The 27684-nt window shown below is 46.6% G+C and overlaps 1 protein-coding gene across 3 annotated transcripts in view; it reads right to left on the bottom strand.

The window, feature by feature from the left end:
• LOC113190847 (S-adenosyl-L-methionine-dependent tRNA 4-demethylwyosine synthase TYW1-like) overlaps positions 1–27684 on the bottom strand; it is a 107877-nt gene that overhangs the window by 28262 nt on the left and 51931 nt on the right. For all 3 annotated transcript variants that reach the window (XM_077802343.1, XM_077802342.1, XM_077802344.1), the window contains exons 12-13: positions 24644–24821; positions 18978–19113 (exon numbers count right to left, since the gene is read on the bottom strand). In XM_077802343.1, the coding sequence (XP_077658469.1) occupies positions 18978–19113; positions 24644–24821 (314 nt within the window). The remainder of the gene's footprint in view (positions 1–18977; positions 19114–24643; positions 24822–27684) is intronic.

Below are 27684 nucleotides of genomic sequence, written 5' to 3'. Positions count from 1 at the left end.
TCCCCTGCCACGTGCACCTCCATGCCTGGAGCTCTGGATTCTGGAACCAGGGAGAACCTGGTATTGTATGCCTTTCTCCTCTGGGACCTGCCTTTTTCCTACTGATCTGTTTTAATGCAAGCTTCACATATTCTGGGTCGACGAGCTCCGTGGCAGACATGTCAGGAACATGTCCAGCTGCTTGGTGGCCTCTGGTCTATCTTCCTGCAGCATCTCCTCACCAACAGGATCCTGCCTTGGGTGCAGCCCATTCTAAGCACCCTTCTCCTTCATGATCAGCACTGCTGCTGACTTTTAGAGAACCTTTCCACACATCGAGACCATGAAGAGAATCTCTTACATTCTTTTCTAAAAGCTTTATCATCTCGTCTCTTAGGTTGCATCCAAAATCCCCCAAAGCCGGTTTCTGTGTGTGTGGTGCCGAGAGGTCAAACTTCTTTCCTAACAGCTGTGCCACTGAGATGGACCTACTGCACCTGTGCGGGCCTTGCTCTGTTCCTCCACCTTCCACTCCACTGACCAAATGTTTACCTTGGTCCTCGCCTGCACTGACTTGCTGGATAGATTTCACACCCAGTAAAGACCATCCTTCTCAGGGACAATTCTGTAACACAGGAGCAATTTTGTGACAATGTGGTAAGTTTTTCCCCATTGATTTATTCATATGGCAACATCTTGATTTTCACAAATGGGGGTGCTACAGACATCTAGTGGGTAGAGGCCAGGGAGGCTAAGGAACATGGCACAATCACAAGACAGCCCCCTATCCTCTTCCTACCAAGAATAATCAGGCTACCTGCTGAAATTGAGAAACCCTATGATGGAGACCTTTACCAAGAGAGCCTTCAATATTCTTGCCCCTCTATTACCCATAAACCTTAGAACTGCCTATCAACTTTCAAAAACTATATATAATCTCTTCTGATTCTGACAGAGGTGGCATCAAATCTAAAATCTAGTCTTGTCCAATAGAAATATAATGTGAACCAAAAATGAAAACTACACATTTTAAATTTGCTATAAGTCAAATTGAAAAAGTAAAGAGTTATCAGGTGAAATCAATTTTAATGTTTTATAACAATATATACAAATGTTACAACCTAAAACAGTAATCAACATTTAAAAACAATTGAGATATTTGACACTCGATTTTCCATACTGAGTCTTTGATTCCAATGAGCATTTTATACTAAGCGCACAGCCCGATTCAGAGTAGTCTCGTTTCAAGTGCTCAAATGCCATGTGTAGCTAGTGGCTCCTGGAGACATACTACTTTCCTAATGCCGAATCTTCCCAATCAATGCCACTTGTTTAGGTCCTTTAAATTTTCTCTCAAGAACATTATATTGTTTTCATTATCTTTTGCTTTTTATATTCTAGTTAATATATTTTTGATGCTTTGTTATAGTGGTATCTTTTAATTTTTCCTTTTTTAACTAATATTTAAGACATTTTTATTATTGGCATACAAAAATATCGTTGAATTCTATAAACTAATTCTGTATCAAATGAGTTTGTAAAATGTACTTGTTAATTATAGTCACTAAAATAATTTATAGATTTATGGGAAATTTTCTCACACAGGTTATATTAAAATTTCATATGCAGGTTGAACATAATAATCTGAAAATCCCAAATCCTCCAAGATGCAGAACACTTTGAGCGCTGATAATAGCACAAGTGGAAAATTCCACACCTCAGGGTCAAAATACAGGTGTAATAAAGGTACTGTACACAGAAGCCTTTAGGATATTTAGGTGCTAGTAAAACACAAATGGACCTCGTACTCAGAAGGGGGCCCCATCCTCAAGGACGCTCTGTCCATCCACATAAATATTCCCAAATCTGAAAAGCCCACAACACTGTGGTTCCAAGCATTTTGGCTGAGGGATCCTAGACCTGCCCGCAGGATGGTGGCTTCCTTTCCAATCCCACTGTCTATCCCCTGTGCTCAGCACGCCGGGTGGAGCAGAAGAGTTGACGCTGGGCAACCTGTGTCCCTGGATGCTCAAGTTTTAGGTGCTTATTGACAGTGACATTCTTCTGTAGCGATATTTTGTTAGATTCTCCCCATGAAAAGGTGCTGAATTCTACTGAATCACTCTTCTGTATCTATTCGATTTATCCTGCTATCTTTCTTTTTTATTGAAAGTCAAGTTGATTTCTAAATATAAAACAAAATTCACATTCTTAGAACACAGCCATTTTGTCATGGTCTTTTGTATTGATGTATTTAGCCTCTGTGTTTACAGGTAAAGCCCCTTTTTTCTTATTCATGTTATGATTCAATGTTGCGGTTATTCTGGGTTGCAGAAGTGAGCTGGCCTTGGAACGGCTTAGACCTGCGTTCCATGTGGTTCATCAGGGAGAAAATGTGTTGTTCCAACAAGTGGCTGCGAATGGAATGTCAATTCCAGGCTGCACTCGTGGTGGAGCTGGAGGAAGCACTCCTTATGGCCAAAGAGTGTGAGTGAAAAGCTGCTGACTCCCCTCAAATCAGCCAAAGGGGCCCTTTAGACCTCCATCAATGACTACAAACGCAGATCAGAGAACAGGAACACAAGGGCAGGACCTGAGCGCACAGGCCTGGGAGAGTGAGCTGGCCCCAGGAGGAGGCCGCAGCAGGAGGCAGCCCCACGTCTCTGCCCAAAGAGGACTGTTTCTGTGTCTTGGATTTTCTGAAGTCTCCACAGTGTGGCCAGGGTTAGCGTCTACGTTTCTGGTGTGTTTCTGGTGTGCAGCCTTGAATTGCATTCCATTTGCAGCATTTGTCTTGCTTGCTCTTCTCCGCGCTCCCTGGACCTAAGGGCATCAGGCACTAACTAGGGAAGCTCTGCGGCTGCTCTCCAAGTACTAGTCGGTCCTGCTCCTCTCTCCCCTGCGGCTCACCTTCACAGTGTCCTGCAGTCTAGACATTCTGCTCTGTGTTTTCTGCCCCGTCCCCTCTGCTTCTCAGTTTGGGGTATTTCTGTCAGTAAACCTGCAAACCCGAAGCCTGTCCCTAGAGAGACTACTCACCAGCCTGCCAAAGGTATTCAAGTGTCTGTCACACTGTTTTGGTGTTGAGTGTTTCCTTCTTACTCTTCCTCAGAATTTCGACCTCTGCTTCTCATCAGCCTGCATTCTTGCAGGCCTTCTGTTTTCCTCCAAAGCTCATGGCATGCTGACCACAGCTGTCTTTCACCAGCTCCTGATTGGGGGTAGGGGGGTGTGAGTCCAGTACTTCTGTAAATCTGACCTTGGCTCTGATGCACTTCTGGCCACCCACACTGTCCCTGCCTTTCACTGTGCCCTGGAAAGAGGGCCTGCCATGCTGAAGTGAAGGAGCAGCAGGGAGCGGGCCGTCAGCCAATGCTGACCCAGCTCTCGTGCTGCAGGTCAGGGCCTGGGAGGCGGGAACATTCCATGGCCATGATCGGAAGTAAGAAGGTCATGGGACACTATGTGTGAACTGCTGAAAGAAAATGCTGTCAATTGAGGATTCTGTGTCTGGCAAACTGTCCTTCAAAAATAAGATGAGGGCTGGGGATGTGGCTCAAGCGGTAGCGCGCTCGCCTGCCATGCGTGCGGCCCGGGTTCGATCCTCAGCACCACATACAAACAAAGATGTTGTGTCCGCCAATAACTAAAAAATAAATTCTCTCTTTCTCTCTCTCTCTTTCTCTCTCTCTCTCTCTCTCTCTCTCTCTCTCTCTCTCTCTCTCCTCTCTCTTTCTCTAAAAATAAAAAATAAAAAAATAAGATGAGGGCTGGGGCTGGGGCTCAGTGGTAGAGCACTCGCCTAGCAAGTGCAAGGTGCTGGGTTTGATCCTCAGCACCACATAAAAATAAATAAATAAAATAAAGGTATTGTGTCCAACTACATAAAGAAAAATATGTAAAGATAAAAAATTTTTAAAAAGAAACAAGTTTCAATAAATTAAACAATGTTAAAATCATTTTTTAAAAAACTTTCGAACTACACTGATATGAAGCTAGAAATCGGTAACAGAAGGAAAAGCAGAAAATTCATAAATATGTGGCAATTAAACTAAAATTACTTCACTACCAAGAGAAAGACTGACAAACTAGTAGCAGCTAGGATGCAAATAATTGGAACACACATACACATAAACACACACACTGCTGTTGGGAACACGAATTCAGGTGCCACCTTAGGAATTAGTGTTCTGTGAAGGGGGGCAAACACACAGCAGTCTTACTCCTAGACGGGCAGCCAATATAAATTCCTCCCAACAGCCAATGCTATAGAGAAAGCCAAGCTTGTCAGTCATTCCATGGATAAACTGAGGACATACGTACACTGGAACACAGCCACACAATAATTTAACAGATGTGCATAGGGAAAAACATGTAAATATTCAAGGAAGCAAACGCTATGATTCCGTTTGACAAGCTCCCAAGCAGGCAAAGCTACCTTATGGTGTGAGGAAAGCCGTGACTGTCACTAGAGAGGAGACGGGGCCGATGACCAGGACCAGATGCTATTGCTATCCTACAAGCGTTTTGCTGGCTGTGTTCACTCTATGACGATCCACCAAGCCATCCACGTAAGATCTGTGCACTGTCCTGTGTCTGAATGCTCTAATAACAAAGCCCACTCAGAATAAGGACAAGACAAGAAAGGTACCCTGCAGGTTTCCAGCTGTCCCTGGTGCAGCCCACAGAGATCTTTGTGGTGAGGAAGCATGTCTGCTCCCTGACTTAGAAGATCCAGCAGCACCTTACCAACAGATCCTCCAGCAGTGAGGGAGCCCCACCCCCACCTGTGGCAAGCCAGGCTGCTCCCCGTCCCTGGTGCCTGCACATCCTAACAGGAGGTCCAAGCGCACACTGTTCCCATTAGGGTTCTGAGGCTCCGCATTAGGCCGCGTTCCTGCTGCACATCCTGCGTGAGGCTGTTTATTCCAGGTCTACCTCTCTTAATTTCAATGATTTATCTTGACAGTTGCAATTCAAGACAAACTAGTTGAGGCTGTGTCAAAACAAGATAAAATGGTCTCCTAAAATATAGTACTGGCTTACTAGTAATCACAGAAATGCAAATTGAAGCACTAATGAGGTGCTTATCAGATGGCAAAGATTTTTTTAAATAGCAGTATTTGACACTGCCTTGAGTTTAGCACGACAGGCACACTCATGCACTGAGGATTGGAGTACAAGTTAGCACAAACATTTTGGAAATTAATATGGCAACAAGATTAAAGAATCTGAAAAAAAAATATTCAAATCTATTGACCCAGTAACTGCATTTCTAAAATTCAGCCTATAGAGATCATAAAAATTGTAGGCTGACACTGGTAAGCAAGAATGTCATTCCAGCACTATTTATAATTCTGAGCACAACAAACCCTCGGGGTGCTCAGTCCCAGGAGAGGACCACACTGAAGACATTCCCAGCAGAGCTCTGGAGCCAGCGTGTGGGGAGCACACAGAAACAGCAGCAGAGCCCAGCACAGTGGCTCCAGGGCAGGGAGCAGGTGCCATGGGAGCTGGCCTCTGGCCGTGGTCCTCTAACCACACCCGAATGTTGACAGCAGTGACTTTTTATGTTGAAATTTTTAAGAGCTAAAAACAAAACTTACGTGCAGCATAGCACTGAAGTCATAAATATACACAGAAAGGGGGCTTAGGGAGAAACACAGCAAGTGTGGCTCAGAACACACAGACACACCTTTTAACACTCCTGACTCCTGAGGGGAGATCCCAGCACCCTGACCTCAGCTGTCCATCCAAAGGGTACCAACTGGCTCAAAGGCCAGGAATGTAGTAAAGGAGCAGAAAGACCTCCACGGGTTCAGCAGAGCCTGGGAAGATAGGCACGAAGTGTGGCCATTGGCACCTGTGAGCTGCTCTCCTGGCAGCCACACCAGCAACTGCACCTGTTCGAGGAGGCAGGAACAGGTGCAGGGGGCTGGGGTCGAGATGCAGGAAGAGGCCGGCAGCTCCAGCAACAGAATGACCAAGCAAGAGACTAGGCCAGGGCAGCAGCAGAATCCCACTGCGGGCGGGCGCACCAGGAGCATCGGGTGAGGGGCTTGGCAGGGCTACCAGCTCTGGGAAATAATCTCGAAGTTCATCAAAAAAGGAATATTACAAAAAACACTGTGCTCACAAACTGGACAACACCAATAAAAGACAAAAACCAACGCACTCCTTGCAGACAAACCACCAAAATGAACATAAGAGGAAACACATAACCTGAACAGGCATGCGTTTGTCATGAACACTGAATCAATAGTTGGTAACCTCCCACAGCAGGGAGCAGCAGGCTCTGGTGGGTTGACTGCTAAGCTCTACCAACTACTGAAGGACGATGCCAATCCACCACCATCTCGTCCACAAAGTGAAAGCAGAAGGAGGACTACTCAACATAGTCTTCAGACAACATCATCCTAATACCAAAGCCAGATAAAGGCATTTCAAAAAAGAAAATCAGAGATCAAACTCTTTCATAACAGATTTTAAAACCCTTAACAAAATATTACCAAATAAAATCCAACAATGTATGAAAACAATTATGAGCCTGCTGACCAGCTGGGGACTACTTCAGGTGTGCAAGGCTAGTTCAACGAAAAACACATTTGAGGGCTGAGGCTGCAGCTCAGTGGCAGAGCGTTTGCCTAGCATGTGTGAGGCATTGGGTTCAATCCTTGGCACCCCATAAAAATAAACAAAACAAAGGCATTCTGTCTATCTACAACTATAAAAAAAATTTTTAATACATTTGACATCATGTGTCAACAGGTTAGTGTGGAAAAATAATGAGCATATCAATTAATGCAGAAAAGCATTTGATAAAAGACAATACCTATTCAGGACAAAATTCTTAGTACACATGGAAAATCTGTAGAAAACCTACAACTAGTACCAAACTTAATGGAGTGAAAAACCGAATACTTCCTCCCTAAGACTAGGAATAAGCAAGGATGTGCCTTCTTTTCTCTTCTACTGAACATGCAGTAAGACAAGAAAAGGAAATCAAAGATATAATGACTGTACAAAAAGAAAACTGTCTTTTATGTTGTCTATCTAGGAAATTCCCCAAAATGGACAAATCAACTCCCAGAACTAATAAGCAAGTATGATAATGTTGAGATGCAAGGTTGATACATAAGGCGATTTGCTTTCCAAAACGCCACCAGTGAACACTTATAACTTGAAACAAATAAAAGAAATCCAAGAAGAGCTAAATAAATGGAGAGAAGATGGATGGGAAGACTCGATACTGTTAAGATGTCATTTTTCCCCCACTTTGATCTATAAATTCAGCTCAATCTCAACCAAAATCCCCGGAAGCTATTTTATAGATGATAGGAAACTGATTCTAATGTTCATATTGAAATGAAAAAGACTTACAAATGCCAACACAAGGTTAAAGAAGAGCCGCGTTGGAGGACTCACAGTGCCAACCTTAAGACTTACTGTAAAGCCACAGTAACTAGGACTGTAAGCTACTGGAGGCAACAGACAACCGAGTAATGGAGATTGGGCTCACAGGAGAGTACAGCCAACTGACCTTTCACAAAGAAGCAAAGACACTCAATATAGACAGGATTGCCTTTTTTTTAAATGGTGCTAGGAAAATAAGATGTCATGTTAAAAAGATAAGAATTTCCACAGAACCTATATTCTCACAAAAGTCAACTGAAAAAGGATTACAGACCTAAATACAAAATGCAAACCTATAAAACTTCTAGAAGAAAACAAAAGAAAATCTGTGTGACCTTGAGTTTGGTTGTGAGCTTATAACGGCAGACTTAAAGCACAATCCAACTTGTGTTCTGAAGGAAGAGAACACTGGTAGAGAATGAAAGGCAAGCCAGACTCAGGGAAGACACTTGGAAAACACCTACTTAAGAAAGCTCTTCTTGAAACTCAGCCCAACGAAGAAATGAACAAACGATCGAAGCAGGCAGCATCAGAAAAAAGATATGAGTGACAAGTGAGTGTATGAAAAGATGCACTGACACTTGCCATCAGAGAACTGCAACTTAAAACAACGAGACACCACTGAGGCCCAGACAGCCAACGCCAGCCAGCGGGTGCCCTGCCTTGCTAGGGAACGAGAGGCACGGAGCTGGCCACACCACTCCTGGGCTTCCCTCAAAGGACTGAAGACGTGTGACCAGAGATGTGGCCGCTCCCTCGGTATTCACCCAACTAAATTTGAAAATTTATAGTCACCCAAAAATCTGAAGCTTTCTTCATAATCACCATCATCTGTCAACAGCCAGCATAACCTCCAATGGACAGTGAAATATTCATACAATAAGGCATTACTTAGCAATAAAATTTTAAAATGGAGGAAACTTAGATGAATATATTCACATTAAAAAGCTGGTCTGAAAAGGCCACAAACCATGTCATCCAATTACACAACATTCTGGGAAACACAAAACTATAGAGATGGTCAGAGCAGTGGTGGCTGCTAGGGACTGGGGGAGGTGGGGAGGCTGTGCAGGAGGAGCACAGGAGATTCTTACATGGTAAAACTTCTCTGCGTGACGCTGTCAGGAGGGACATGCAACACAGTGAAAACCAGAACACAGAACCCACAGTATGAAACAGAGCGCAGGGTAGACGGGCTTGGCTCTGCCCCCCCACTGCCAACAACCACACAAAACCCATCAAATCAGAAGACAGCAGCAAACCCCAAGAGCCTCACCACTGCTCAGAACTGTCCTGGTATCAAGCACAGAAGTCTGAGGAACTGCCCAGCCAGGAGACGCCTGGGGAGTCCAGCCTACAAAAAGAGCTGGCTTCCTAGGTGGAAACTGTAGGACCCTGGCCCACAAACAGGCCACCGGTAGACCTAAGAGAAGACCTAAAGAGAAGGACAGGTGACAGGCCTGACGCATAAGGAGGCTCCAATGGCCCGGGGTGCCGAGGCACTGGGAAGGGTGTGCCTGGGGACTCCATACCATCTAATTTTTCTGCAAATCAAAAACTGCTCTAAAATAGAAGTTTATTAAAAATAAAAGTGTGCCCAACTGTTTTTATCAACAGACAGAAGTCAATCAGGAAATGGCTAAATAAATGACAGATCTCTAGGAAAGGGGTAAAGAATGAGGTCAAATTATTTGCATGCAAACAAAAAGGTAAAAATGCATTGTTAAAAGCAACTTGGGGCTGGGGTTGTGGCTCAGAGATAGAGCACATGCCTAGCAGTGTGAGGCACTGGGTTCAACCCTCAAAACCACATAATAATATTGTGTCCATCCACAACTAAAAAAATATTAAAAAAAAAAAAACCTGTAGGAAGTTTGAATCTGACCTGCATTTCTCTGAATTCAGTACATTTTGTATAAACCCAACAGTTAAAAAAAATTCCAAAGAGAAGCCAGGTGGGGGTTTTGATCACCAGGAGGAAAAGAACTCCACATCTCTAGCAGAGTTCAATCTCTAGTCCTTCAATCACTATCCTCAGTCCCACGACCTTCAAAAAACCACCAGGATCACCTCTGCCTTCGCCCTGGGAAAGACAGGAAAGATGCGCTGCAGTTGTGATGGGGTACAGAGGCAGGAGGGGACCTGTCACTTCAGGGTGCTCAGCAGTCTCGGCATCCACCACATAACCTCCAAGTACGAAAGACGGGAAGACGCAGTAGTGCGTCACAGGCCAGAAGAGTGGAGAAAGAAACATGCCACCAGGGTGAGGCCTCTTGCGCCTATCACGTGGTCCATGCTGGGGTTCAACACAGGCCAAATGACAGTGGGGAGAAAACAACTTCAAATAGAGAAAAACACCTCACCGGAAAGAAAGACTGATATTGGTAGAGAGAAAGCTAGTGAGCTCCAAAACTTGCGCTATCTGTGTGACTTAACATTTCTAACTGTCGCAGGCAAAGCACCCCCACAACCACCACCCCCCACACCCGGCTGGATAAAGGAGGGGTGCACATGGCTGGACACAGGCAGCACTGACTTCAATCCGGGGCCTCCCATGGAAGGACTGATGACATTGTCTTCATTCCGACATTGTCTTCATTCCTGCGAGGACAGGGTTTCTGCCACGTCCACGGCTTCTTACGGCCCACCAATGTTAGGAAACGTCCTCTCCACACTGTCACAAGTCACCCAGAGCCCAGACGGCTTCCACCACCTTCACTTCCCAAATGCTCTCATAGAGCAGAAGAAATAAGTTTCTGATCATTCTTTAATTTCCCTTTCCTCTCAAACTGTTTTCAGAAATCAAACACAATGGTTCTTTTATAAGAGTTCAGTTCTAGTCTCCAAATTGGCAACAGCTACACAAAATTTCTAAAATAAGGCTTTAGATGAATGACCTTGAATTTAGAAGAAATTAAAGAGGAAGATCTACTACATGTCAAGAAAATAAACATGCACTGTCTCTCAGGGTGGGGGCTAAGACTTCTTTGACATCCACTCACAGCAATGCATCTCAATTAGTTTAATCCCAGATCACTATTTGTAAGTATGAAAACCTTCCTTCAATGCTACAGTAGCCCCCTTATCTGCAGGGGATACAATCCAAGATGCCCATCAGGTGTCTGAACCCTGAAGAGTTATGGAAAATAATAATCCTACAAAACAGCCCCCAAGAAAAGCAGAGACCCAATGCAGCTGGAAGGAGGGAGAGAAACTAGCCCAACATTAAGCTTTCAGTAGATCCTCTGCTGAAGGAAGGAGGGGAATACTGAAAGTTAAGCTCTGGCCTCTAACCTCCCCACTGCAAATTAGTCCTAAAAGGACACTCAGTAGATACTCAACAATTGGCCCAGAAGTCAGGAGGCAAATATTCAAATACCGGTCCCTCAGAACCTCTCTGTCAATGACTTCAACTTTCCACAGCTGCCCTCCAGAGGTAAAAGGCTTGACCTACATAGCTAGCCCCTGACTATCCAAACGGCATACCCACATTTCCAATGATGAAACCATCCTAACTGTACCCTAAAAACAAAACCTCCTCTGTAACCAATGGCCATTTCTTGCATCCAGGAAATTAGCCCAACAAAGCCCAAGTCTGCACAGAATAAACGGCTTCCCTTAACCTGTTGAGGGCTGCACCCGTCATCTTGGCTTACAAACCACAAACATGCTGTTTACTCCTATGCCCACATACACAAATATAGTGGGGCCTTTCCCGCCTTCATGAAGCACTTAATAAGCACTGATAATAACTTTTGCAACATGAGATCCAACAGCCCTTCTTGAACGTTTCACAGATAAAAGATCCATTCTTACCACAGATCTCAGCAACCTCAGCACATGATTCTTTTTCTGTCCTTACCAAGAGTTTTTCCTTTTCACCTAAAAAACGTACTCTGTGGCCCGTTTGGCATATCTGAACTGCTAGAATCAGAACTCTTGTGCTGTGTGACCATTATTTTAACACACACTCTGTAACACTATGGCAGTCAACTAGATAACTAAGACAGCCACCAATGAGGTGACTCGGGGGCAGGTAGTATATATAGGGCAGACACTCTGGACAAAGGGACAATTCAGGTGAGATGGTGCCAGACCTTGATGTGCTACTCAGAAGAGCTTGCGGTCTGACCTCTTACTTGTTTGTTTCTAGGATCTCCCATTCACTGGTTTTGGAAAGTAGTGGTCCATGGTAAAAGCCTACAGCCACAAACGCCAGAGGCAGCAGGCAGGAGGCAGACCTCGGGTCAGCAAGCTCTTCTTCACTCAGCAGCGGAGTCAATCGGTCAGACACCTCATGTGGCTCATTTCTGTGGGGAAAATGGCTGCTGGCCACCACGAGGGTGTGGGCTTTAGACACAGCCTAGCAGAGGCAGGCCACAGCAGGTTGGTCACTTTGGCAGGCCCTTTGGGTGGGCGGGTGCAGGGCCAGGTCACAGGAGGTGTTTTGGTGGAGGATTATTTAGGTGGGGCGGGAGGACAGGTAGTGACCACACCCTTCACATAGCAAATGAAACTACAGAAAGCAGGGAACCTCTCTCTGTATTTAGAATTCCAACATAAGTTTCACTAACAGCAAATGGAAAACAACCCGTGCACGCTTGGAGTGCCACCTCCCAGCTCTCAGCCAGGTGAAACCCATGGATATGCAAACTAGGACGAATCAAAAGACACTTAGTTCCAACACCATTTCTTGAAACCTTATGCCACTGCTGAATGTTTCAGGGACACATAGATACATCACAACAACTCAGGCACTGGTAAAGCCACTGTTCCAGAAAACAAAAGTAAACACCCCCCCCCTGAGATCCACAAAGACCAGCTGTCCCTTGTCTCCTCCTCTCCACCTACCAGTCCACGTTCAAGTCCTCCACACTTCAAACCAACCAGCACCCCCACCTAACAAACTCCAAGCCTCTGCCCCTGTCCCAGGATCCCATCTGTTGTCTGTCAAACACCACTACCATCTGCCTTCCACCTCCACCAGACCTCTAAGGCTACTTTGGGAACAGATATCAATAACCTCTACGTCAAACATGTCAGTTTCTTTTTGCCTCCTTAATTAACCGATTCCTTCGTTTACCTTGTTTTTTTCTTCCTGATTTCCTGTTGTTGCTGTCACTGGTTATTTTGCTGCTCCTTTCCTAATTCTGAGTTGGTACTACACAAATCACTCCCAAGTCAAGGGAAACAACCCTGGAAGCAACCCAGAGCATCTCCTGCAAGGGACTGGCCAGACCCGAGTTTCACTGGCCAATTGGGGCGGCTCCTCTGATCCGTGCTCAGGAGGGTCACTCAACAAGCAGTGCTGGAGAAGCAAGCCCACCCCTGATGTGCACCCCACCGGACATACTTCAAGGCACTGAGATCCAAACACTCGGCAAGAAAGAACAGGAAAACACACTCAAGTGTTCCACAAGCTAAGGGTCCAAGCAGGGCACTGAAAGCAGAATCCAAACAAAGATCATGAGATCTTCGAGGAAGCTGGAAGACGGACACCTGATTGTTACCAGCTGCTGACACTATGATGGCATCCTCCTCCTGCTGCAGAGGGCGGTACCACAGATAGACCTGCCCACCAGCAATTACAACAGCAGAAACTCTGGTTTCATCTCTAAATTAGGTTTTATTGTATAGCAATAAAAATTACTATTACTTGTAACGTCACCCAGAAATCTCAAAACAAAGCATTCAGTAAAAGACATCAGGACAAGAGCACACATGGTGGTTCCCTTTACATAAAGTTAAAAGGTAGGCAAGAAAGAATAAAAGATTCAACAGGCGAAGCGAAACTATGGTGGCAGAAGAACAACAGCACAGTTGTTCCTGTTACTTTAGAAAACTACACTTGCAAAAATAAGTATGATAGGATCTTCTATGCGAAGCACATACATACATGAACATGCACAAAGACTGCAGAGGCCCTGCCGTCAGAGACCGTGTTCACACCTCCGAGTTCCGAAGCAGCATGAGTCCTCTCATGACGGTATCTGTCTGACAGGTGATTTTTAGCAGATATGCTTAGGCAATCTTTAAGCTGATAAGAAATGCTTTCAATTTCTTCGTTAAATAACATCAGCACTCTTGGATCCTTCCCATTCCTCCCACTACAAACCACCTTCTACACAAAACACTGCCCTAGACTTATTTTGTTGTGTCATTAAAGACCAACTGATAAACAGAGCTTCTTTTTCTCCTACCTTGCTCTTTACCTACTTCTCTTCCTAAAAACTCCTTTCCTTGAATTGCATGTGACATATGACACCTACATCAAATTGAACCAATTCTTCCTAAACTCTCTCTCTCCATGCTCCTGTCTTGAAAACCTAAGCATCTCTGTTCCTCTGGGCACCTCTTGTAATTCTACCTGCGTCTTGCCTTCAACTACAACCCACTGCTGAAGACAGGACTTTAAAGTCGACCTATCTGTCCTCCAACATGCCTCAGAGTCTGCCCCGATACAAGCAATGATCACTAGACATCATCTGACCCCTCAACACGGACCTAACAGGCAACACCTTCAAACCGTCCTAAATGAGCTTAGGTGAAAGTCAGATCTGGAGGAAACCTAGGTCACTAGAGAACTTATTGTAAGTGGAGGGAAGAACCCAGCTTGCAGGCACTGGCTTTGGATCACACACAGCATTCTTGCTCTGATTTCAGCAGTGGCCAAAATCTGAATGCCATCTTAGCCAAGCAGAACAGGGTTAACGGCACTAAAGCCAAGGAGGTGAAACCAACAGTCCTGGGAGACCTCTGCCCATGGAGAGTGCTGCCAAAGGTATATTCAGGTAAAGGGGCAGGAGAAAGAGTGGTGAGAGACAGACATTCAGACCAGAGGGGCTCAAGCCTAGATTGTGACATTAACGAAGAAACAAACCAAAACATGTCAATAAGAACCCTGGGGAAGAGAATGGTTCATCCTCAGAGGGAGGGAAGGAAGGAAGGAAGGACAGATGGAGGCAGGCAGGGAGGGAGTGAGGGAAGGAAGGAAGGACAGACAGAGGCAGGCAGGGAGGGAGTGAAGGAAGGAAGGAGAGAAGACATTTCATAGATTCCCAAATACAATGTCATTTTTACACCTCTCCTTATGAAAGCAATGATGCTTTAGGGTTAGGGTTAGAGTTAAACATACCATGCTATCCCTGGTCACAAACAATTTTTTTTTTAAGAGAGAGAAAATTTTTTTTAATATTTATTTTTCAGTTTTTCGGTAGACACAACTTCTTTATTTTATGTGGTGCTGAAGATGGAACCCAGCACCCCGTGCATGCCAGGGAAGCGCATTACCGCTTGAGCCACATCCCCAGCCCACAAACAATTTTATGATGTTAGTGACACAATGTACACACTGCAACTCAGAGACAGCAGAGGCACTGGACAGGAACCCTACTTTCTGTAGGCCCTGGGGGAGACATGCACAAACAGCACACACTGTTGCTACTCCCTGCTGCTGGCCAACTATCCAGGAACTGAGCAGAGTGAAAGACAAGGTGGCCTCACAAGGCATATCAGAGAATTCAATGGCATGGGGACACGCTCATGCATGATGCTGACCACCAAAGTGACAGCAGTACACAGAGCTCAATCAGGCAGGCACAAAGCAGCAGCTCTCCCCAAATGAGGGCTGAACAGACGGATGTCACTGTGAATAGTTCTCATCTCAAGGACCTGTACTTACAGCTAAATTCTTGCCTTGACTCTTTATTTTTAATGAATTATTTCTGTTAATCTTCATTTTTTATTTTTGTGGTACTAGGGATCAAACTAAGGACTGTGAGCATGCTTTACTTCCCCCAAATGTCCCTAATTGGCACCTAATGCTTCTATAAGCAGAGATGAGGTCAAATAGTCGATGTCTTTTAAGTTGCACTTGTGGGCCACATGATGTGAGGCCAGAGCACCAGCATCCACAGAGAAGAGCCGGTGTTCACTTCTGATGGCCAAGAATATGTAATGAAGACAATGATGTCGGCCTTTTTCTCTTTAAAATAGGAGGTTTTAAGAAAGTTGATGTTATTGCTTCAACACAGAAGAGGACTAATCATTCTCACCTCCTGCTGGATCGTGACCTTGGCATCATTGCGTGCCAGCAGAACACACTGGTAAGGTAGGCAGTGTTGTCTTGAACAAGAGGGTCTCTCTGCTGAAAACAGGACTGTGTGGCATGCAGCTCTAACAGGCCAAAGTCGAAGCTAACCCAATTTGCCCTGTTATCTTGACAGAATGGCTTTTGGACCCCACATACTAGAGTACCAATGTATTTCTCCCCTCGTATTGAAAAGGAACATTTTGATAAAGGATAAAGATCTGGAAATGTGAACACCATACTTACCAGGAGGAAAAACAAACTACTCCACCTCCTACTTCGGGCAGCATCAGCTTCTAAGGAGGCTAGAAATTTAGTAAACCGAATTTCCTTGTTCATGAAGTTCAACAAATTCCAATTCTTTAATGCTTTTTCTTGTTCAGGCACACTAAAAAGCCCAAACAAGTAATAGGCAAAAACACTAGGGTCATTCTAATTAAGATACCTGAAATAGCACTTCTATTGAAAACCTCAAATGATAGCAGAGTTACTGATGTTTAACCACAGCTAATAAATATAGTTACGCCATGTTCATTTTGTGTGTCAGCAGTAAAGCAAACCTTTCTTGATAGCATCCACTCATATCAGATAGTCCAAAATAAATACAAGGTGGAGTTAAAAGAAAATCTTTAAAGAGCAGTTTCCAGCCACAGATCCTCTTTCTTTCTTTTTTTTTTTAAAGAGAGAGTGAGAGAGGAGAGAGAGAGGAGAGAGAGAGAGAGAGAGAGAGAGAGAGAGAGAGAGAGAATTTTTTTTTAATATTTATTTTTTAGTTCTCGGCGGACACAACATCTTTGTTGGTATGTGGTGCTGAGGATCGAACCCCGGCCGCATGCATGCCAGGCGAGCGCCATACGGCTTGAGCCACATCCCCAGCCCTAGATCTTCTTTCTTAAATGACTACGTAAACAATTCAAGAATGAGAAACATTAACTGTAATTGCTACAAAATGCTTAGAAAGCACCTGCCTTAATAGTTTAAATAGCCCAAGGAAACCTTCCCAGCTGGAATTATGAGAAGACCAGAGTGAAGCCCAGTTGAAGGTGTCCTTGGGTCAGACAGTACCATAAAACTCTAAGCAACCTCATCACTATTAATTAGTAAGCCCAAAGTCACTGTAATTGAACTGGACATCCAAAAGCTGGTATGTCAAGATAAGGAATCATTCTGCAGAAAATGCTGGCCAAAGTAAGACAAGAAGCTCCTAAGCTATTCTGCTAATGCCTCTGTAGTCTTGCTACTCTGACCCAAGACACAGCCTAGTCACAGCCTGGGGGTGCCAGCTCCTGGTGTTCACGCTCCTCTAAACACATCCCAGCTTTCTAGCTACGCATATCCTGTCTCAGCCACAGGTGGTGATGATGTGGCTGAAGGCAAAGTCCAGAGATGAGTCCATTTTAGGAGCCTGAAGAGCACTTGGCCTTCTGGCTGTGTGAGTCCAAGACAGCTGCAAAATCAAAGTAGTGCCTTAATGTGTTTCTTAAATATGTGTGTTAATAACCCAAAAAGGCACTGATTTAACTTCTCAAACAAAAAAAAAAAAAAAAAAAAAAAAAAGAACACATGGGGGCTGGGGCTGGGGCTGAGCAGTAGAGCGCTCACCTAATAAGTGCGAGGCCCTGGGTTTGAACCTCAGCACCACATAAAAATAATAAAATAAAATAAACATTTAAAAAAAAAAGGAAGAAGAAGAAAACAGAATTAAGCAATTGGAGGGTGGGAAAATGCATATAGCACTCTATAAAGCTCTGCTGTTTCCACTCAATCATTCTTTCTACAAACCACTTACCAATGCCATAAAATGTGTTGTGCTGGCCATGTGAGGAACCCAGACCTGAGGCCGCAGTCTAGTCCAGGAAAGTGGCTGGGGCAAAGGCAGGCCAGTGTTTTTATAGGTGGAACTTAGGAGGGCGGGAAGGGGAGATACTGTACTGGAAAAGGGGTCTCAGCACAGGCAGGGACAGAGTTAAGCCCTCAGTGGGAAGAAAGGACACTGTGGTCTCGAGAGTGGCGAGACTCAGGCCAGGAAGCGCTGGGTGCCTGTGCAGGGAGGTATCCTTGCAGGGAGGTGCACATTCCCAGCACCCATGAGGAGCAAGACTGGAAATATACATGGGTCTGTGTGGGTGAAGTCAGCGGCATCTAACAGCAGGGTGGAGGAGCACAGCGAGTTTTCTGGGACAGCGACTTTCCCATCTGGCTGCACGGCCAGTGTCACCCGTGACACACACACCAGGATGATACCAACAACAGTGTGCAGTCAGCTTTTCATCACTGTGACCAAACTGCCAGACGTAACCGTTTAGAGGAGAAAAAGTTCGGTCTGAGCCTGAGGGGAGGTGGCACATCCTGGCACAGGAAAGTCCTCAGCTCCCAGAAGCCAGGAAGCAGAGCCAGAGGGCAAGGGCAGTCGGGAAGGTGCACCCTCCAGGCAGGCCCAGGATCCCACACCCTCCAGCCATGCCCCACTGCCCACAGCTGCCACCCAGTGGGCCACCCACATTATTAATCCACCACACAGCTTCAGCCACGGATGAGGCCACCACTCCTAATCTAACCAGTCCCCCCTCAGTATTCTTGCATCACCCCATGAGCTTTTAGGGGGATACATCACGCTCAAAGTCATAACACAGAGGAAATTTTAATGTTCAGCTCCTATGGTGCTTCTCACCAGGCAGATGTGGAGTACGGCTCTCACAATGGCTCAAAAGGCAGCAGCAAGAAAGGAGATCAATTCGGAGGCTACTAAAACAGAGGGCCAGTGACAACAGCAAAGGCAGAGAGAAAAGCAAAAGCAAAGGGCTGTGAGGGAAGCCCAGAGGCAGAACTGACACAAAGTGCCAGCCCCACAGACAGGGCTGATGGAAAAGAAGAACCAAGCCAGGCACGGTGGGGCACCCCTGTGATCCCCACAACCCGGAAGGCCAAGGCAGGAGGCCTGCAAGTTCCAGGCCAGCCCCAAAAACTCAGCGAGACCCTAGAGCTCAGTGGTAAAGCACCCCTAGGTTCAGTCCCCAGTTCCATTAAAAAAACAAATAACCAGAAGGAAGGAAAGGAAAGGACATCAAGAGAGTACACACAGAAGGGCCAACTGTCGCAGGAGAAATAACTACAGTGGCCACCTGAGGCCAAGTCACTACAAGACAGGAAGCCTGGTCCCTGAAGCGCAGTCAAGTCAACACTGATTCTGAACTGACGCCATTTGCCGACACCTCCCCTGGGTTTGCTGTGCTCGGCTACCTAACCATGTGCCATTACCAACCCCTGCAGTGCACGCACCTCTCCCTACACACACGCAGGGCGAAGGACTCTCCCAGCACAGTGCCAGCACAGGGGAGCCAACACTCACTGTCCCCCCGTGGTGGGGGACAACTGGGCAACTTAGTGAGGCCCTAAGTAATCTAGCAAGACCACATCCGCTCAGTTGGTTTCAGAGGAAACAGTACTCTGGGTTCTCTTTCCTCCTCTGCTCATTTGCAGGGAGTCGGATTCTTACCTTCTCTGCTAAGGCTTTTAAACTGTCCAGGAACCTGGTCCAGAAGTCCTTGAAGAGCGGGCGGTCGATTTTCCTCAGGCTGTCTTTGGTGCTGGCGTCCACACTGACATACAGCTGAGTGACCGGCTTGAGCTTTCTTCAATTAAAAGGGAAAAAAAATTAGATCATGCCTCCATCAGGCAGCAACACAGGCTATCAGCTGCAGTGACCACACCGACCCAAGCAACACACCCTCGGCCAGCACCACCCCTGGTAAATGGAAACCATTAATCACTCATTCAAATACGGGGTTTTAGTGGAAAACAGAACAGAACCCAACTTCAGGCCTGGCAGCACCAGCCCAGCACAATCAGGGGGCCCTGGGACCTCCCTTCCCACGACCACCGCCCTCAGACCTGCACAGCTATCGCTTCCTAACTCACAGGGTCTGTGCCGATGGCCACCTGAGACCTTTAACTCACAGAAGGAAGTCTTCCAAGGAACCAGGGACAACCCAAAGCTCCCGCTCTACTCCTGAGCTTCCAACGTGTGGGGGGAGCAGGGGTTAAGTCAAGCTGGGGAGGTGCAGGAAAGGGGAGCCAGGATAGCAGGGCTATGACCCAGCACTTGTGCCACCCAGAGGAGAAACAGATTCCCACCTCTCATGAGCTCATCTCTCAAATTCACTGGCTTACTTCACTTCTAGCTGCTGGATTTTTTGCAAGTTATGCTTTATATCTAAATTGCAAATATCCCAAAATCTCTCCCCTTCTCCTTTCAAATAGGTTTCATAACTTACTCTCTGTGGTGAATTTAAAACTAACCAGCAAAGAAGACAGGATTTCCCCCTTAATAAGCCTCTGACAAAATTCTCCCACTGTTGATTTTCTATAACTGTTCCACACATATTCCACATTTACCCCTACAATGTTATTTACACATGCTTTTTGTTTCAAAGTCCATGCACACTTAAAATAGAGATATTTGTAATCCCAGCAGCTAAGGAAGCTGAGGCAGGAGGATCACAAGTTCAAGCCTAGCCTGGGCAACTTAGAGAGGCCCTAAGTAATCTAGCAAGACCACATCTCAAAATATACAAGTAAAACAGGCAGGGGATGTGGCCCAATGGTAAAGCATCCCTGGGTTCAATCCCCAGTACAAAACACAAAGACAAAAAACAGATATAATTCCTATGCCACACAGTGGTTATGTGCTTTTTATAGCCTGATCAGTCATTGGGTGAAGAACCTTGAAGGGCTGGCACACAGATACACAGGTTCCTAAAGCTACCTTTTAGTGGGCGTTGTTGACATCAGTGGGCAGAATCTTTAAGGAAAAGTAAGCCAAGCAAATATGTGCCATGATCAGCTAAGTGACATGCAGGAAAGTCAGAGATGCCAGACCCAATCTTACCAAATGCAGAAGAGCTGACCAGAGGCAGAAAAAGGTGATGAAAATACTAACTGTTTCTGTGGTCCCAGTGGCTCAAGAGGCTGAGGCAGGATGATCACAAGTTCAAGGCCAGCCTGGGCAACTTAGTGAGGCCCTAACAACTTAGTGAGAACCTGTCTCTAAACAAAATCATAAAAGGGGGCTGGGGATGTGGCTTAAGTGCCCCTGGGTTCAATCCCCAGTACCCATCCTCACAAAAAAAAGAAGCTATATGCAGTGGTACAGGAGAATCCCAAGTTCAAGGCTAGCCTTAGCAACTTACTAAGACCCTGTCTCAAAATTAAAAGGACTAGGGATATTCAGTGCCCTGGATTCAATCCCTAGTACCCCTCCCCCCAAAAAATACTATGCATTTTAAGCCTTCTGCAATACTGATACGCAAGGGGAAGCCTTAGAGTTTCAGGACATGTCACTGTGAGCAAAGGCCATCACTTACTAAAGTGCAGAAGAGCAGCATGGCCATGGAGGCCCGCCCCTGTCTCCTCAGCCCATCCCCGAAGGCCTCTCTAACAGACACAGCTGTGCTGCCTGACCAGTAGAGAACAGGACCTGACTGTCTTAATGGTCCTGCTGGCTGTCCGCACCTGATACTCACAGGACTTGCCACAACACTTCCTGGCCTTCTCCCCACCCTTCATAACTACTCCAAAGGTCAAACTCAGTGTGCAAACATAAATCATTTACACGAGAGCGAGCCCTGGACACCCGCAGTACAGGAAGGAACATGGATCCACGCCGCTGTCGAGACATTTGTCAAAGAACTGTGCAGACCTTATGCCAGGGAGCAAAGACAGACAGAGGGGAGCAGAGGCCCCTGGGACTTCACAGCTCATTTCTGAGGTGCTCAGCAGCAGCAAAGGGACCAGGGAGACACCTTCTCAGTCCCAGGGATCTTATTTCTGCCTCTTACTGGCCTCTATCCTCCATGATGTCAACGAGGCCCCTGACACGTCACCCATCTCTACAGAGACAACAGCATTTAAGCTTCCAAAAAGCAGAGTGTGATATCACTATGTCATCATAACAACTCCTGTGTCTGAAAACCTCACCATCAATGCTGAGAACAAAAAAGGGTAATATTTAGGATATTCAACCTTAAACCAACAACCAGTCCAAATGTGCAGCGACTCCTCAAGTGCTGACCGTGGTGACCCTCGTCCTGATTTTAAGACTGAGTTAAGAATAAGAAAATAAAGGAATGTACCAACAAATAAAAAGTCCCTCTCCCTTTTCTTTTTTCAGTAGACATTAGTGACTCATTCTATCTTCCGAGCTATATTCTTTGGAAGGCAGAATGAGGCCTATCAGTATCTGTAGAAAGAAACAAAGCAGGGAGAAATTTATGTTTGTTAGAAATCCAAGTAAACAGTAAGTTTCATTTTCCTCTCAAAACGAAAAAACAGCCATAGTGGCCCCAACATCAAACGCAGTGACAACTCAACACTAAGGCACCTGCGGCCATCAGATCAGGCCAATAATCTAGGTGAGGACAGAGAGTAGTAAGAGGAGAGACCCCTCTGCCACTTGCTAGGTGCGCAGGCTGCGGGGCACTGTGCCCCCTTCACCCCTCCCTCAGGTAGCTGAGTCCCCACAACCAAGCAGGGAGGTTCCAAGGAGGCCAAGTGGCCCACAAAAAGACCACAGAGCACAGCTGTCAGCCAGAGACTGGAGCATCCCAGAGGCCCTGCGCAGGTCCTGGCCCCACCCAAGGCCAGCATTCTCCCACAGCGGGGCACCCACAGGGCTGCGGTGTTGGGTGGCACATGGCACTGTAAACCCAGAAGGCCAAGAAGCCCACAGACTGTGAGAGGTGGACCATCACGCCAAGTACCAGAGAAGCCCACACCCACTCTTCAGAGAGAAATGCTAGTGCTCGGTCTTCTTCCCCTCTGCAGGTTCTCTCTTCACTTTATTTGCTGTCATGTATAATTAATTAGAACAAATAAAAAGTTTCACTAGAAAACATAAATAAATAAATTATAATTGTGAATTGTATGAAACTTCAAAAAAAAAATTTAAACTCAACTTCTTTCCATAGGCTCATGTACTGAGCATTCGCTCGGAGGTGGCTTAAACTGGACACTAGACACAGTGCTCAGCCTTAAACATTCACCTTGGGGGGAGCAAGAGATGAATGAATAGGTACCCCAAAACCATGACCAAAGTAGTCGAGCAGAATGGGAAAGAATGACGGAGTTAACTGGGGAATTAAGAACGGCGTAACGAATAAGTTGAAAGGCAAGCCAGCCCATGAAGGACACCAGGTTCCTGGGGAAGACAGCACAGATCATGCCAAGGGTGGCCTCAGGAGAATGGCAGGCAAATGCTCAGAGCTGGGAGCGACAGGACAAAGTGCCTGCAGCATCCCCAGAAGCTGGACACACAGCATGGCCAGGCGATCCCAGGCGATTCCAGCGCCAAGAAAGGCGCTCTCTCTTGCTGGCACCCTGCCCAGGAGTCCAGAGAAGCCTGCCAGAACTCATGAATGTGGACCCCAGTGGTCTCAAGGCCATCCTAACTCGGCCAGCCCAGTGGATCCACTGACTGACCCAGGAGCACACCGAGACCAGCGGAGCTGGCCAGGACCACACAACTGCACTGCTCATACTTAGGAGCAGAAGGAAAGGTCATATCAGGTAGCTAGAGACAGCATTAGTGACAATACCCACTAAAGCAGATCAGTGACACTCCCAAGAAAGACCCCCATGGAAACTCGTGTTCTGTGAGCCTGAGAAGACGCTGCTCAGGAGTGGCTCCCTCCTGTCCAGCCACTCCTGCTCTATTACTAGCACCAAGCACAAGCTTTCGTTAGCCTCAGCTGTGACAGAAGGACAAAGCTACTGGGCAGTGCGGCTCGTCCTTTCCCTCCTATCTGCCTCCACACTGCGACCACAGCTAGTGAGGGCGGCATGGAGCTCTTGCCCATAAGCCCTGCAGGACTGTCACTGGACAACGCCCCTGGGAGGGTCATTGTCAGCGAGCAGCACAGTTGCACCTGGAGTACTGAAACCCTCCTGGGAAAGTTGAAGACCTCAAGAAGGCCACCAGGACAATGCAACGCTTCCAAGGTAGGGCGGGGAAGCCACCAACACAGCCAGGCTCTTCTAGAAAGACACAAATATCCAGCCTGTAAGGCACCCAGTCACCCAGGCAGCATGACCACGTCCTCCTGTGAGCTCAGACCAGAAAAGGCTGCATGATGCTCGCCTAGAGCTGCCTGCCTGGGCTGACCACTGACCGCTGACCCGCTGAGTGCAGCTGCACCATGAACACATGGAGCTTCCAAGATTCAGTCTGCAGCCTCGTTTCCCTGAAAGAAATGAAGACCCCAGAGACAACTGGCATCTCAATACCTTCCAGTTCTCAGAAATGAGCACTGAGAACCACTTTCTTCCTGGTCTCTTAGGCACAGCATGGTGGGGGCCTTGGCTCACATCGGAGGAGCACTGATGATGGAAACAGAAGTGGAGGCCATCTCAGGACTAGCTGGCTCCAGAGTGGTTTCAGAAACCTGTGGTTCATGATCCAGTATCTTGTAGGGAACACTCACTGCCCTACTTTTAAGCTTTCCTCGAACTACATCTGACCTTTGGTATCCTTGGGGGACTGGTCACCCACAAGGACCCAAATCTCTGGAAGCCAAAGCCTGCAATGCTCGGATCCCTAGTATGAGAGAGCTCTGCACCTGTTTAAGACCCACGCACACCACCTGCACACCTAAGTCCTCTTGCTGTGCCGCTCTCCGAAAAGCAAGAAGAAACATCTGCACACGTCCCTGCAACTGCAATTTTCTTTCCAGTGTTTCCCTCTGCAGTGGGGCATCCACAGAAGCACAGGAGCAGAGTATTCACATCTTCTGTTATAGAGACCAGAGGCAGGAGGTTGCCACGGTTCACGAACCCTCAACTCCTGGGCGTACACATTCTTCCCAAGCTGGCAGGATGCTCTGCTTCAGAGGAAGGTATGCCCACAGACAACACTCTCCAATAGGTCTCTGCCAGGCTTTGCAGTTGCAGGAATTCTCCCAGGATTTCAGCAACCACCTTCATAGCTCACATGTCCACTGACTTATGCCATCTTTTCTGGAATGGGTTCTGACAAGCAGGACCAGGTCCACGTTCTTGAGTTGGGTACGTAGTAAGCAAATCAATCCCTTCCAATGTCTTGGAGCCTATGGGTTTCACTCTACAGTCACACAGATCCAAACAGCTTTCACAACAGGCTGCACTACTCACCTGATTTCTTCAGGGAACTGTGCGTTTGTGACGAGGAAACTGGAGATTTTGCGCTGGTGGAGTAGCTGCAAGAACCTATTGATCTCAGGGTACATTATCGGTTCTCCCACGAGGGACAGTGCACAGTGCTTAACCTCCATTCCTTCTTCAAACCGCTCTGCTTTGACACCTGGTACTCCTGCAGGACAGACACAGAGGAGAGGAACAAGTCAAGGAAGGCACTGACCGAGGACACTGCCTTTCCTTAATGATTCTTTGGTTTCAGAGAATAAATTCATTTTTTGATACTAATCAAAAAATATACAGCAAGAGTAGGGTGGGATCTTGAGAGCCCGGCACACAAGAAGCACTCATGAGGGACTTGCTGCTGCCACTTTCCTCCAATTCGTGACGTCAATGACTGGCATCCACAACAATCATGACCAGAGTACCACACTCCCATCCCGCATTGCCAAGAACGTGAAGAGGAGGAACTTTCACTGACCAGCTGTGCCTCAGCTTTCAGGAGGTAATTCTATTTTACACACAAATAAAACCCACCTTAAGTGAGCGAGTGTAAGTCCAGCACAGGAGGTGCAGGCTGCCCTCAGCAGAACCCAGGTGACAGGTGGTGCCCTCTCGGACACCCATCCCTCTAAGCACACGTCACAGCAGTATTTCTGGATGAATCATTTCTTGGACTATGAGGATCTAAGATCTTTTTGTTTAATACCAGGAATTGAACTCCGGGGTGTTTACCCACTGAGCAACATCCCTGGCCCTTTCTTATATTTTATTTAGAGACAGGGTCTTGCTAAGTTGCTGAGGCTGGCTTTGAACTTGCAATCTTCCTGCCTTAGCCTCCAAGCTGCAGGGGTTACATCCAGGGAGATCTAAGATCTTAACTCAAGTGAACCATGGTTTTAAACAAAGCCTGATCCGAGACAAGGAAGCACCACCCATAATTGCCAGGGAGCCATTGAGATGATGATGGTTATGTTAAGCTGTATATTCAATTGTATATTGGACCCCTGCTGCCCGCTACTTTGGAGTTCTAGTGTTGGTTGGGGATTCCAACCAAAGTAGCGGGCAGCAGGGGTCCAATATACAATTGAATACACAGCTTAACATAACCATCATCATCTCAATGGCTCCCTGGCATCACCTCTCAACCACTCTCTTCTGGCAAAAAAAAAAAAAAAAAACCGCCATGCGTCATTCCGACTAGGCTGTGGCTCTCAGCAGGTCATCAGGTCACACCTCTCAAGGAAGAGGCCTGAGCAAGAGCTCAGGGCTCCCGGCTCCTCTTAACAAACCACACAACCCACAGACCAACATACGAGCAAGCCAGTGGTTCAGCTTCCCGCATTCAAACCTGGCTAATCAGAAATAAAATGTCCTCTTCAACCCTTCCTGAGCCTTCGGGCTGGACATCACAGATACATCTGACACAGACACCTGCACTGAGGCTTTGCACAGGCATGCTCAGGGGCACCAGCAGGTGGTGCACTCCTCCCCCTTCCCGTCTGTGTACCAGGCTTGTCAAAGCCACAGAGCAGACCCTTCCTCCGAGGTCACTCTAGATGAGCATCTGGCACAAAATGCATCCTTTCAACTCTGAATTTTCAGGACCCAGGTTGCTGTGGACAGCAGTTTTACTCCATGAGTACTGAGCTGCTGCTCTCCGCAAGGGCAGTCAGAAGGGGCAGCAGCATTTTGGAAAAATGCTGACTCACAGTGAAGTTCTGACCCACTTTTAATCAATACAGAGCTAATTGTGCATGTATATAAATGGAAAGCTAACACAGTCATGAGAAGAAAGATGATTGCCTTCAGAACTGAGAACAGCAGCACAGAAGGGGAGCATTAAAAAAAAAATCAGAGAATGTTTTCAAAATGTGCTCAAGGCTGGCCACTTGGCTCAAGTTGGAAACTTCAACACAATGGGCAGCAACAGTGGTCCCATCCTCCAAAATAAAACCACAAATGAACCAGACCCACGGCAAAAAGCAAGTATTCCTCCCCTCTAGAAAACAAAGGACTCCATGCCAGGGCAAAGAACGTTCTTAGCAAGCTAAAAAGTGGACCTCTACAGAGAGGCCAAAGTGGACATACCTGGAACATAACAAGCCAAGAAAGGCTTCAAGCCTTTAAAATAGTGTACTTTCCAATTTACAAAAGACATCTGTTTCTAAGCATTTTTAAGTCTAAAATCTGTATTCCCACAGATACAATGCTACTATATGTAAATTAATGAACATAACAAATCCCCAAACACCAAACTAATCTGTAATGTACCTAAACCATAATACTGATAAACCGCTACAATATGATCTAATCAAATTCCAATACTATTCACTATGGGAAAATGTGCTCTAAATTCCAACTAAGGAAGCCAGAAACACACGTTTCTTCTGGGTTATTTGCCCTGTTTTTTGTTTTGTTTTGTTTTGTTTTTGTTTTTTCCTTTTAAGCCACGAAGGGCACAGGGCAGCAGCATGGGGGCTTCAACAGGAGAAATTCAAGCATGTGTTGGAAGAGAGACAGAGGCGGGTCCTGCAGGGCACCTGGAAGAGGGCAGCTCCTTGTCACAGGGCCGGGCCTCTTCCCCAGGCCAATCTCCACAAGGAGCTCAGGGCGAGGAAGCCAGAAGAGCCTCCACCAGGACATGAACAGAAGCCAGATTTCAACCTGCAGCCAGGGGAGGGTGCCGGGCCGGGCTCAGAAGAGGCAGTGTGTCCCTTGACCCTCGCCTGAAGCTAAGCAGCCAGAAAGGAGGTGGCCTGTTTTACCTGCACCTGATCCCCTGAGGCTGAAGAAAGGGGAGATCTCACTGCAGGGCCCAGGCTGATGGGAAAGAGGATGACCACTGGTGAAGGCCAGCGTGGGCAGTGACGCGTCACAGCAGCTACACTGGTGGCTCTGCTGTTAGCTCTAGCAGGTACCTCACCCTCCCATAGCCCCATGCCCTGCTCTCCCCTCCCGGTGCCCCGTCAACTCCTCAACAATCAAGTTGTTGCCTCTTCTAATACTGTAGTTTCACAGCAAGATTCACTGCAGCA

The sequence above is a fragment of the Urocitellus parryii genome, chromosome 9 (genome assembly GCF_045843805.1).
Source record: "Urocitellus parryii isolate mUroPar1 chromosome 9, mUroPar1.hap1, whole genome shotgun sequence".
NCBI lineage: Eukaryota > Metazoa > Chordata > Mammalia > Rodentia > Sciuridae > Urocitellus > Urocitellus parryii.
The sequence above is the reverse complement of the archived record's forward strand: the minus strand, read 5'-3'. Positions and strand labels throughout refer to the sequence as shown.